Source organism: Entelurus aequoreus, linkage group LG18 (genome assembly GCF_033978785.1).
Source record: "Entelurus aequoreus isolate RoL-2023_Sb linkage group LG18, RoL_Eaeq_v1.1, whole genome shotgun sequence".
Taxonomy (NCBI): domain Eukaryota; kingdom Metazoa; phylum Chordata; class Actinopteri; order Syngnathiformes; family Syngnathidae; genus Entelurus; species Entelurus aequoreus.
The window spans coordinates 19,848,837-19,863,116 of record NC_084748.1 but is presented as its reverse complement, the minus strand read 5'-3'; the positions used below and the strand labels follow the sequence as shown (position 1 = coordinate 19,863,116).

General features: G+C 39.2%; 1 protein-coding gene across 1 annotated transcript in view; it reads left to right on the top strand.

Moving 5' to 3' along the window:
* Positions 1 to 2,595: 2,595 nt before the first annotated feature.
* Positions 2,596 to 14,280, top strand: part of maml3 (mastermind-like transcriptional coactivator 3) — a 328,137-nt gene continuing 316,452 nt past the window's right edge. The window contains exon 1 of the mRNA XM_062026728.1: positions 2,596 to 3,757. Coding sequence (XP_061882712.1) covers positions 3,386 to 3,757 — 372 coding nt within the window. The 5' untranslated portion in view covers positions 2,596 to 3,385. The remainder of the gene's footprint in view (positions 3,758 to 14,280) is intronic.

Sequence of the window (14,280 nt, the reverse complement as noted above, 5' to 3'; positions counted from 1 at the left end):
ATGATCAAGTATGACACATAGAATAGATCTGCTATCCCCGTTTAAATTAAAAAAATTCATTTCAGTAGGCCTTTAAGTCACAGCCCAAATAGCATTGAACAAAAAACGACATAAAGCATAAATAAAAACTTTTCTATGTATCAACTACCTCATTTGTCATTTCCACATATTAATTCTGTGTTTACTCAACAAACCATACAAACTGAGGTAGAAACTATTCAAGAGGGTTGAGTTACTCCTGGTCTTCTAGGCATCACTGTTTATTGAAAGAAAAATAAAAGCAGTGCAACGTGTAAAGAATTTCAAAAAAACAAAAATAAAAACTTACAAGACTGACATTATAGCAGTAAATCACACACGGTTCATTTTCTTTTAATTTGCACAGAAGACAGTAATATTTACAGAACTATATCGATGTGCAGTGTCTCATGCAACATTTTAAGTGAGGTCACCAATTGTTTATTTTACTCCTGTTTGTTTTACGTTGGGTCGAGGGGGAGGAGTCGCAGCCCCACTTCACCGTGTACCCCTTGCTTGGTATACCTGCTCGCCCCAATATAAACTATTTGCTTGCCTAAAATAATCGCACTTGCTACACGGACATTTCCCAGAATTCCTGGTTTTGCGGGACATTTTTCCCATTCAAAATGAATTGGCCATTTTTCAAACTTCCACCATTTCCACATTTTTCAACCGATTCAAACAATTCCACCTTCAACACATTCCACCATTCTGGAAATTCAAACTACTTATTTTCCAAGTTTTAAAAAATTCCAGGATTTTCCAGAATTCCTGGTTTTCCAAAGCCCTATTTCCACCCTTTTTTCTGGCGACTACTCCTCCCCCATTTTTCAACCCACTTCAACCATTCCATTGTCAAAATTTCTCTTAATTAGAACAAAAAAATAAGTTGTTTTTTGAACTGAAAAAATTCCCGGTTATCCCGAAATTCCAGGAATTTGTCAATTCAGCATGTCACTACTTCAACATTTCTCGACCAATTTGAAAAATTTCGACACCAACCATTTCAACTTATTCAGACTATTCAAGTTTTTTACCATTTTTCTTTTAATTCCAGATTTTCCCGAAATTCCCTAATACCATTTACTACTTCAACATTTCTTGCCCGATTCAAACAATTCCAACACTAACTAATTCAGCTCATTTAGGACATTAATGCTCCTAATAATTTTCCAAAAAAATCCCGCTTTTCCCTGAATTCCCAAATTTACAGGAAGTAAATGAATGGGACATTTTTCCAAGTTGCACAATTCCAACATTTTTCAACCTATTCAAACCATTCCAACATTAACACATTCCTCTTATCATGGACATTCAAACTAACACTTTCCCAAGTTCCAAATCAAATTCCGGTTTTCCTGGAAATTCAAACTCTTCAACATTCAAACCATTCCTGTTACGGTACAGGGGGGAAGAAGACGGCACGGAAGCAAGGACGTCGTTTTAGCTCTATTTATTTACATATATAATAAGAAATGAAGTGTGAAACTAATCCAAATGTGTGTGGTGTGCGACTATGTGTAGTGATTAGCTGATGAGTGTTACCAGGTGTGTTGAGCAAGAGGCAGAAGTCCAAGGGGGCAAGGCAATCTCAGAGATCCAGGCAGGAGGTCTGGGGCAAGAGCGAGGCATCAAAGTCCGTGTCCAGGCGGGAGGTCGAGATCCAAAGAGGCAGCCAGGGGAACCAGAGGGAATACGGGGAGACGAGACACACAGCTCGTCGTCAGGGAACGGAGGAATGCTGCTGGAACAACACAGGAACACGAGACAAATGAAACACGGAGGAGGAGAAAACACAGAGACACATGTTGGCTTACTGTACGAAACAGGAAATTACTTTCTGGCCCGGAACGCAGATTTCACTGCCTTAAGAAGCCCAGGAAGCTCATCAGTGACAGGTGTGTAGAGTGCTGATTGATTGCCGGTTGAATGCAGTTGCCTGCTGCAGCCGGAGTGGCGCAGCAGGCGCGCGCATGGAGGTGCGCTCAGCACAGCGCACAGATGACTGCGCACTGGAGTGCGCCCGGGCTGTGACAAGTCCAACATTCAAATTATTTTTACATTCATACTACATTCTGCCAGCATTTAAGTTTAACTTCAGCATTGGAGCATTCACACGCAATTCCTTTAGGAATTGCCTCATCTAGTTTAAAAATGCAGCTCAGTTTTACACTTAGCAAACTCATCCCACCGGATTGAACCTGATCCGGCCCGCGGGCCGCATTTTTAACATCACTGTTTTAGACCAAAGCAATCATTGGATTCCTGTTAGCCCCACCCACTGACTTTGATGGATGGCTTTGATAGATTTAAGAAATTACTGAAGCTCCCACACAGGTTTATGAAATATCAATAAAGGTATAGTTATTTAAATGATCAAATAATACAATAGTGAAATATTAAATGTACATTTACACTGAATAAATGACACATTTAATAACACAGTTACGTATTTGTTTCAATTGTAATTAATCAATAACACATATAAGTAAATATTTAAAGATGTACTGTATTTAATTTGACCCGCCATATAAAAGGGCTTTTTCCCTCCAAAAAATGTGACCGTGACAAAACAAACGTCCACTGCATTAGGACGCTGCTCTTATCGAGTCCACTTACAGGTCACCAAGACGGGACTATAGCGGTCCTTCCGGGGATCCGCACACTGAGCTCCGCGCCGTGTTTTCCGAATGTCCATCAGCGGGCTGTTCACAGCCTCGACTCCTGATATCACTCCGCTGGCATGGAGGATAAGCTTCCCTGGGTATGGTGATGGTGGCGAGGGGCCGCCACTGACTACACACTTCCGCCACCGCTTCCGATATTCGCCTTTTACGCCGTCGGGACTCCTCTTGATGCCTAGCAGAAAAACTAGTCGACATCTTCTTCGGTGTTTGGTTTAAAGCGGTAACCGTGTGACATGCAAGTTCACTGGGAAACTCCGGAACCCGTTCGGTTGAAGCCACAAAAGTTTTCCTCGAAGGACAACACCGTATAGCGGCAAGTTTACCGCTGCCGCCGCTGCCCATCCGCTGGACGGTTGGTGGGTTTGACCGCCGAGTGCCTGCGTTCACACCGTCGCCGTGTTGTTGGTTTTCCGGTGGAGTTGTCACCAGTAGCGGAGAGTCGTTTCATTGTCAAATCTGCTCATATTTGGGTTTTTTTGTGGGGGAAGAAGACGAGCTAACAACCGTATGACTTGGAGACTCGGTGCCCTTTAAAGCGCTCACTTCAGCGGCTGCTGCAGCCCTGCTGCCCTGCTCCCGGAGACCCTTCGCTGGGGGTGGACGGTTGGTAGTGGCGGTGGAGACAGGCTGGACGCTGGAGGAAAGCTCCCTCAAAATAGCAGCCGCTCGGCCCAGTGATGGGGGACTTTGCCTCCCCCGCTGCCGGACCCAACGGCAGTATCTGCATCAACAACAGCATGAACCCGGTCACCGGGAGCGTGGTGCCCACCGGAGCCGTGGGCATACCGAAGCACAGCACCGTGGTGGAGAGGCTGAGGCAGCGGATCGAGGGCTGCCGGAGACACCACGTCACCTGCGAGAACAGGTACCAGCAAGCCCACGCCGAGCAGCTGGAGCTCGAGCGGAGGGAGACGGTCAGTCTGTACCAACGGAGTCTGGAGCAGAGGGCCAAGAAGTCGGCCGGAGGTGGGAGCAAGCAGCCGCAGATCAAGCAGCCGGACCCGGACTCTGCCTCCTCCACGGAACAGAGGAACAACACGCTTATCGCGGTAAGGACCACAGACCGCTTCCATGCAATTCCCTTTGCATGAGTGCTGCTAACTTGTTCCTCACTTTTCCACCAAGGATGCCATCTCAGTGCTTTTGTGTACTTTGAAGAACTACAGTACTAACAGCGCTGGTACTTTATGGTGTGCATGTCACTAATTCTAAAGTTTGAACTTCAAACTGTTTTGGGTGCAAATTGGACTTTTTGGTTTGCTATTTTGCTTCCCTTTGGCAGCTCTGTCTCCAGGTTTGTAATCTTGCCGGTTTGCTCACATGGACATACAGTAAGGTGTCCAAATGTGGCCCAGCGGTCATTTTTACACCACGTCTTGTACCAGATTAATGAGGCGCATTATTACAATAATTTGTTTTGTCACCTATAACACAAAGTGAAGATAACCAATGCTATCTGCAGATAGTAGTAGTACTGTATTCTCATCAAGTATCCTGCCAGACTTTTGACAGCATGGGTAGCAGTTGCTCTGCAGCGTATGTTAAGATCATGTCCTCCTTGTGTCAGCTTTAAACTGTGGTTAGAAACTAATCCAGGATGACACACAAGGTGCAGACCTGTTAAGGTAGCATGTTGCATGATATAATTTGATGCCCTTATCATGATCCTACATACATATTTACATGTAAACGACATATTTGAATATGGTCCTGTTTTAGAAAAGCACCGTAAACACCTGCTCTTTAAGGTGCCCATACCATCTGCTTTCATTATTGCTGCCGGAGTAGTAGCAATATTTGTATGGACTAAGGTTTCTGTTAGAGTGACAAGTGTTTTGGGGTTGTGGGCCCATATTTTTGACCATTAAAAAATGACTGCCTCTCGTTGCGGGCTGACAAATCCTTATTTGTACTGTATCTTCTGTGGGCAGGCTCGGGTTTCCTCCAAAAAGACTCACGTCTGGAATGTCAACAGTGTCCCTCCTTTTGTTGCTGCAAGGAGCCTAGGTCCTGTTCCTTTTGAGAGGCGATTTCTCAGCCGGTCACAGTTGTAATCATAGACAAGCTAGGACGTTCGGACATTTAGCTTGTTGCTCTGGACCTCCCAGAAGCGCTTGCAGACGTTTGACTGGACTGTCCATCAGAATCTCTGAGATTTGGAGGGGTTATATTATCTTAAAGACACTGCGCATCACTTTGCCCTGTTGCTCTCTGCTGCTGCTGTGTCGCTAACGGTAACCATTCAAACATTGCGTTAAGCACTGCATTTTGGATTGTTTAGTCGTGAAGCAGAAACACGTGCTATCCGTTTGCTGTTTCACTGCTCAGATGAGCAGAGCTGCAGCTAGATGGCTGTATATAGTCACCGCTGAAGTAGGCATTCCAGGAAAGTCAAGCTTGTTGTTGCTGGAGTAGACCTCATTGTGTGCATGCATGCAGACACAAATGGCCATAGGGTTACATGTTGCTAACTGTTCTTTAAGGAACGCAGCATGCAGAAGGTCATACATGTGCGCAACGCTCAGATATAAGATCAAAGCTAATGTGTTGTATAAACAAAATATGTGTATTCAAAACACACATACTGTGTATACAATGAGAGGACTATTTGTTTTATCCCCTGCTGATTTTATGAAGATGTGAACAGTATCAACAATAACATTGAATAATGGGAATTAATTACTTTGTATTTGATTGGGTTATATAAGTATTTGATCCTCAAGCAGATTGTGACATGGTGGGAAATGCCTTGTTTGCAAGCGCAGAGCTCAGAAGTTTATTGTAGTTTGTCACACATCTCAGAAGGCTCCATTCCTACACATGCCCTTAAAATAGTGAAGGTTTATCCAGGCTGATTTTTGGCTACATACACAGATTGAGATTTCTACACACTGGGACATTTAGTTTACAGCTCATACCTCAAAAAAATCAGCGTCGCCCATTAAAATGAATCAAAATCAATTGTGGTGTTTGGACCCCAAAACACCACAATTTTAACATGTAAAATGCCTTTTAATAAGAAGAACTAACTTTTAGATAATACATATTGTATGAAAAACAATACAATAAAATGTACTACAAATAACTAGAGTAGTTTTATAAAGTAATGATAAACTACAGTATTTACCTTGGAGAGTGTACTTCTACGGTATCTCCTTCGAGCTGCTCCTCCATCAAACACACCATCAGCAGCTTCTCTGTATTTGGATGGATAAATGTGTGCTGTTTAGAAATGTTTTAACGTCCTCTGCTGGTGTTATTGACTCATTCTGCTTCAGTATGGACTGACTAGAGTCGGGCGATGTGGCCTAAATCTACATCGCGCTATATATTGCTGCCTCCTGTGATGATATATATACATTGGCCCTATTGTGTGAATGTAAATGTGAATGTTGTCTGTCTATCTGTGTTGGCCCTGCGATGAGGTGGCGACTTGTCCAGGGTGTACCCCGCCTTCCGCCCGAATGCAGCTGGAGATAGGCTCCAGCACCCCCGCTACCCCGAACGGGACAAGCGGTATAAAGTGGATGGATATATTATTTGGTATGTTAATGATAATTCTCTCAGAACGGGTTACAAAGGCTCCTTTTTTTTGCTGTTGACGTATGCAATAACAGTGTGTCATTTCTGGGTGTATTATCTCCTCAAAGTTATTATATATCCACTTGCTATTTTACTGGTAATATCTGGTTATGTTCTGTTGTAACATGGTTCTATCAACTTCTGTAGAAATTTAATAAACACATATCCTTTTTTTCTTGGGATACTTTACATTAGTTTTGATTGATACAACATATTTGGGTATAGATCTAATACCAAGTAGTTGCAGAGGCAGTATTGATCATACCAATGCAGATACTGATACTTCATATTTACAAGATCATTGAATGACTCAATTGTTGATCAAAATTATAATCAAAGACAAAAACACAGGATAACAATATTAATTAAACATTTAGATTATTTTTTACAATTAGCTCTGATTTTATTCCTGGATGTCTGCCCTTAAAGTTTGTCTGTGTCCAGGGACTTATTTCCTAAGTTCATAAACCATAACAAAAAAAAAGAAAAAGATTTTGTGGGTAAAAAATCTCGATCTAATCGTATCAACTATATACGGATTATGCACTTGGTATCGTTACAGTCCATATTTGTATCGATCCACCCATTTTGTTTACATTCAAATGTGCAAGCTTGCTGTTAGCGGTTAGCCTGGTTTATTGTATCCCTCTACGGTGAAGTGAAGAATGTTTAGCTCTTCGTTGTCCTCCAGTGATACTTTAAGAAACATAGTTCATTTGTCACCATGGAGGTGAGGATTGCTGACTTAGAAGTGACTTTGCACTGTGGAGGGACGTTAGCGGCTAGCTCGCTAACTATATTGCGTTGGGGATGCGATTGTTTGCTTGTCACTGCCAAAGTGTCGGGACACAACTACAATGTGTCATCAATATGCATTATGTCACGGTATGAACATTTCTAATCACGGTTACTGTGAACTAAATTATCACAATTATTATTATTGCTGTATTTTTAAATGTGCTCAAAATAGTTATATTAAAAAAACCCCAACACATTTAAAATGATTTTACTTTGAAAAAGAACCATTATTGTAGATCAGTGGTTCTCAACCTTTTTTCAGTGATGTACCCCCTGTGAACATGTTTTTAATTCGAGTACCCCCTAATCAGAGCAAAGCATTTTTGGTTGGAAAAAAAGAGATAAAGAAGTAAAATACAGCACTATGTCATCAGTTTCTGATTTATTAAATTGTATAACAGTGCAAAATATTGCTCATTTGTTGTGGTTTTTCTTGAACTACAGTATTTGGAAAAAAAGATATAAAAATAACTAAAAACTTGTTTGAAAAATAAACAAGTGATTCAATTATAAATAAAGATTTCTACACATAGAAGTAATCATCAACTTAAAGTGCCCTCTTTGGGGATTGTAATAGAGATCCATCTGGATTGATGAACTTAATTCTAAACATTTCTTCACAAAAAAATACATCTTTAACATCAATATTTATGGAACATGTCCACAAAAAATCTAGCTGTAAACACTGAATATTGCATTGTTGCATTGTAATGAATGGAATAGCCTACTTGATTTGATGTTCAGTTTAAGAACTTACATTCATATTTTGTTGAAGTATTATTCAATAAATATATTTATAAAGGATTTTTGAATTGTTGCTATTTTTAGAATATTTAAAAAAAATCTCATGTACCCCTTGGCATACCTTCAAGTACCCCCAGGGGTACACGTACCCCCATTTGAGAACCACTGTTGTAGATAATACGACTGTTTTATGTACCTCAAGTAGAAATTAAGTGTGCTTTGGAAAGTAACACAAGCATTATAAACAAAGTAATATAGCAGCAAAAAAATAATAACATGAATACAAATAAATACAAATGTAAGAATTTTGCAAGATAGCAACTGATGGCCATAAGATGTGACTGCACTTATTGTACATATAGATACAAATAATGTTTATATACTATAAAAGATCTAGTCTTACACATAGGGCCGCACATTTATGTTCAAAATAATAATCAAGATTATTTTGATCAATATTGAAATCACAATATGTTAGGTAAAAATGTTGGGGAGGGGTGTGAATCATATAATTTGTAATGTCTAAAAAAAAAAAAGGGCTCTAGATAAATATTACCATATACTGTATTTAAAGACAAGTATATGAGTTTTTGTTCATGAATAGTATGAACGTGTCAGCTTTTTCTCATTATGTGATGTCTTTATCTCTATTTTTACATTTTGATAGAGAGAAGTATTTTTTTTAAAGTTACCGTATTTCCTTGAATTGGCGCAGGGAATATAGTATTCGCACGTCTAGAATTACTGCCGGGTCAAACTCGTTTCTCAAAATAATTAACGCATGCTTGGCCTTATCGCCGGTTCATTATTGATGCCGGATCAAATTCGTTTCGCAAAATATAAATTTTATTATTGCATGTCTAGAATTTTCGCCGGGTCAAACTCGTTTCACAAAATATTTAGCATATGGCTAGAACTTCCACCGGGTCAAATTAGTTACGTCACGAGTGACGCTTTATCTGTCCTCATTTTCAAAATGGAGGAAGCTGCTTTCAGTAGTTTGCAATCGCACAAAGAAAAAAAGATAAAGAGCTACCGGTATTCAGTAGGATTTAAGGTCCAAGCTATTGAATACCGGTACAGTATGCTAAAAAGAACAGTAAGCAGCTATGTTTTATTAATATACCGTATCTGCGTGTGTCAAAAACTGTATGAGTCATGAAATGACTCCCGCCTCCTGGTGGTAGAGGGCGCTGCCGCGCTAGTGATCCTTCTTGCGACTTCCGGTACTGCAGAAGAAGCGAACACACGCAGCAAGACATTTTTTTTTCTTCCTCTGCCTGAACTTTTAACAAGGAGGATTACATACCGCTATTTAAAATAAAACAGTTTTCTAAACTGGACTTTCAATCGAAGCAGGAGGTAATAATTAAAGGAATATCTCCATCGAGACAGAGCGACTTTTAAAACGGAAGAAAGAAAATAAGGAAGACTTCTATAAACAAGTTATCGATGCTTTTGGTCAGAAGGAGCTGCAAATGGACTCCATTTATAAGTACAGGTAAGACCATAATAACGTTTTTTTTAAAATTAAATGTGCTTTTCATGATGGTATATGCTTACATCACACTCCAAGCGCACGCCTAAATTTACCGCATTCCTTTTGGTAAACGCCGGAGTGAGAAGAGGTTTTAAAATAATTACCGCATGCACGGCCATCCCGCCGGTTTCCGGTAAACGCCGGAGTGACAGGAGGTTTTAAATTAATTAGCGCCCCTGCGGCTATTCAAGGAAATACGGTATGTACATTTTGTGTACATCGACATGTACTAAATGTATGTACTTGTACATGCTGTATCGGAAAATATACATTCAGAGTTTGAGCAGAAATCTGTCATATAGGAATTAACTATACACCATAAAACCTGAACAAAATTAGTAGTAGTACTAGTAAGTAATAACTTTGTGAAATGAAAAAAAAACCTCACAAGTAATGTAAAAAACATGGTGTTTAGTTTTTGATATCAATAAAAAACACAAAGCAGTTTGGCTAATGAAGGTAAAATCAAATAAACAAGCTTTGTTCTTCTCCAACACCACCATCTGGTTCAGTGCAACAGTTTAGCCAACAAAAATAAACAGGAGTGATCCACTCCATCTAATACACAATCTTTGTGCCTGATAACTTCGCGTGTTGACACGTTATAGCCTGCGTTCAATTCGATGAGATGACAAAACATATCAGCTAGTATTGATGTTATTGGAACACTGACACAGTTAGCAGTTAAATAAAGGACAAGTGACCATCACAGTAAACAAACGGCAAGGCTTTATAACGAAGTTGTGGCAATGTCCCCTACACATCGCCTGCTGCATGGTAACTCTCAGTCACAGCAGCTGAGTGAAGCACGCTGTGTTGAGAAAATGAGAGCAACATTATGAAAACAGAGTTAAACCTTTGGCGAAAAAATGTGTTCCATGTACCACTGTAAATAGTAGTTTTATGTGGTATTAGCTTTGTATTTAAGTCACTATATTACTTACTGAGGCTCTCGGAAAAACTAAACGATAATAGACTCACATTGCATTTAGCGTGGTGGCTTGTAGTGTTGCCCAGTATACCGGTACTAATAATGCTGAATTCCCCCCCGGGATCAATAAAGTACTTTCTATTCTATTCTATTCTATTCTATTCTATTAAGTACCGCAGTACTAATGAATTAAAAAAGCTACTAAATTGCCTTTGAAAAATACCAGTACTTTTTTTAATGCGCATCATAGTGACATTGCTGGTAACACAGAGCACTTACAAGTGGAAACAGCGTGACAACAGAAGAAGGAAAATGGATGTTTTTTTTTACTTTAAAACTAGAGCGGTGCTTTAAAAACATGTTGGGTTGGGCAATATAAATGATATACAAACCCCAAAACAAGTTAAGTTGGCACAGTGTGTAAATCGTAAATAAAAACAGAATACAATGATTTGCAAATCCTTTTCAACCTATATTCAATTGAATAGACTGCAAAGACTAGATATTTATCGGTCAAAGTGGAAAACATTATTTTTTGCAAATATTAGCTCATTTGGAATTTGATGCCTACAACGTGTTTCAAAAAAGCTGGCTCAAGTGGCAAAAAAAACTGAGAAATTTGAGAAATGCTCATCAAACACTTATTTGGAAAATCCCACAGGTGAACAGGCCAATTGGGAACAGGGTATAAAAGCAGCTTCCATGAAATGCTCAGTCATTCACAAACAAGGATGGGGTGAGGGTCGCCACTTTGTCGAACAGTTTAAGAACAACATTTCTCAACGAGCTATTGCAAGGAATTTAGGGATTTCACCATCTACGGTCTGTAATATCATCAAAAGCTTCAGAGAATCTGGAGAAATCACTGCACGTAACATTGGAATGCCCGTGACCTTTGATCCCTCAGGCAGTACTGCATCAAAAAGTGACATCAGTGTGTAAAAGATATCACCACATGGGCTCAGGAACACTTCAGAAAACCACTGTCAGTAACTACCGTTTGTCGCTACATCTGTAAGTGCAAGTTAAAACACTACTATGCGAAGCAAAAGCCATTTATCAACAACACCCAGAAACGCCGTCGGCTTCGTTGGGCCCGAGCTCATCTAAGATGGACTGATGCAAAGTGTTCTGTGGTCTGACAAGTCCACATTTCAAATTGTTTTTGGAAACTGTGGACGTTGTGTCCTCCGGAACAAAGAGGAAAAGAACCATACAAATTGTTCTAGGTGCAAAGTTCAAAAGCCAGCATCTGTGATGGTATGGGTGTATATTAGTGCCCAAGGCATGGGTAACTTACACATCTGTGAAGACACCATTAATGCTGAAAGAAGCATACAGGTTTTAGAGCAGGGGTCACCAACGCGGTGCCCGCGGGCACCAGGTCGCCCGTAAGGACCAGATGAGTCGCCCGCGGGCCTGATCTAAAAAAAAAATTAAAAAAAAAAAAAAAAAAAAAAAAAAAAAAATTTTTTTTTTTTAAATTGTTTTTTGTTTGTTTTTAAAGGTTTATTTAAATTTTGTATTTTTTTTTTAAAAGCCTCTGCGCATAGCATAGATCCAACGAATCGATGACTAAATTAATCGGCAACTATTTTTATAATCGATTTTAATCGATTTAATCGATTAGTTGTTGCAGCCCTAGTATATATATATATATATATATATATATATATATATATATATATATATATATATATATATATATATATATATATATATATATATATATATATATATATATATATATATATATATATATATATATACATACACACACATATATGTGCATTTATATATATATATATGTATATATATATACGCATTTATATACGTATATATATATATACGCATTTATATACGTATATATGAATGTATGTGTATATACAGCAGAGGTGGGACAAAGTCATTGCTTTGCAAGTCACAAGTAAGTCTCAAGTCTTTGCCCTCAAGTCTCGAGTCAAGTCCCGAGTCAAGACAGGCAAGTCCCGAGTCAAGTCCAAAGTCAAGACTGGAAAGTCTCAAGTCAAGTCGCAAGTCCTGCATTTTGAGTTTCGAGTCCTTTCAAGTCCTTTTAACCACAGATTAATATTTTTACACAGATTGTGTATGCTTTTAAAACGCTGTATTTATTTATTAAAACAAGTGCATTTGAAATAGCAAGAAAAAAAATAGTACTGACATTGCAATTCGTAATAGCACTATTAACCAGTCATTTTAATAGTGTAAACAATTTTAAACATTTAACTCATTCCTTTACAGAATAAACACATTTGCAAAAACAAGTGCAGCTGTACTTATTTGTACAAAATTGTTAACATTGTATTTCCATGGCATATTGCATTGTAACTAGTTCCACAGCAGTTTCTATTCTGTTCTTACCTTATCTCATTGATCTCATCTCATACTGTATGTGTGTTTATGTGTGCGTACACATGTAAAACATAACAAATACATGAACATAACAATGAACAGAGTTGTACTTTTTAGATGTCAGGGCCCTATGCAATATATTCTTAATATAGTATACATTTTAACTGACCTTTATTTGACTGTTTGTCTTTTTGTAGGTGGCTAAAATATGCGGTGCTGGTGACCGCCGTCTAACGTTATGTTACTGTGTGTGATACATTGACTAACGTAACGTTAAGTGTAGGTACCTCATGCAACCCTGCTTAAAAAAAATCACTTGATAAAAAGTATGAATAAGGTAGCAAACTGCAGTGGACGCAACATATTGCCGTGTTTGCAATGACGTTATAACCATAGATATCTTATAAGTAGACGCAGTATTGGTTGCTGTGACGCGAGCAATTTGCATCTTGAAGTGGTGATGAGGAGCCGGCGAGCAGCCTAAACTGACAGTTGACAGGTAGAAAACAAAGATGGTGTTCAGCGTTTTCCTGCTCAAGTGAGCGGACTGTTGAAAATAGGAATCGGGAGATTACTTTTCACAAGTAAGATTTAACATTAATGTACTATTGGTACTATTGGTTGTATTTTATGAAAATAACATTACCACAGAGTTGAGAAGGAGCAAAGATCTTCAATATTTGTATGTGAAAATCACAAATAAATCTTCTGGGGGAGGATGACGCCCCTACAGGGGTTTGGTTTACAAACTTTCAGCCCCACCTAAAACAAAATTCACCAGCCGCCACTGATTATGGTGCATTCTCATTTTAGGCAAAATATAAGACAATACTTTCTTAACAGTATAATTGTAACCAGGAATAAGTCTTCAAGTAACAATATTCAAATACTAACATTGTTGGGTAAGACAGCATTTGGTTTTATTCTGAATCCAGTGAAACAGATTGGTGGTTTTAGCTGATATAAAGACTTTCAGGTGTTTATATATGTTCAAGTATTTGGCAGACGCTTTTATCCAAAGCGAAATACATACAAAATACATATATAACAATCACTGTAAACATGATCATTTAAGGCAGACCTGGGCATTCTGCGGCCCGCGGGCCGTATCCGGCCCTTTGTGCGTCCCTGTCCGGCCCGCGTGAGGCCAATTATAAATTACAAAATAAATTTTAAAAAGTATCTATGTCGAGTGTGCAATACAACGGTGCTGCTTTTGTTTTGAAAATCGTTATTTGTATTACTTCCGTGTGGACGTGTGCGTGATTGTGAGTGAATGTGAACAACTGCAATTACAAAATAAAGTTGAAAAAACATCTATGTCCTGCGCGCAATACAACTGTGCTGCTTTTATTTTGAAAAGTATTATTTATGGGCGTGTGTCCGTGTGTAACCTGCGAGTGAAGGTGCACATGCAGCGACAAGTGATGCACGGTTTACACCCGAGACGCCAAAAAGAGAAAAGTTGATGAAGAATGGCGTGTTTTCAACAAGACATGAACTGCAAAGCAACGTCCCCTCACCTAAGGTGCGTGCCTGCGCAATTGCGCACTGCTCAAGCGTCCGCTGCGCGCAGCAAGTATATATGCCGCGCACCAAATCAA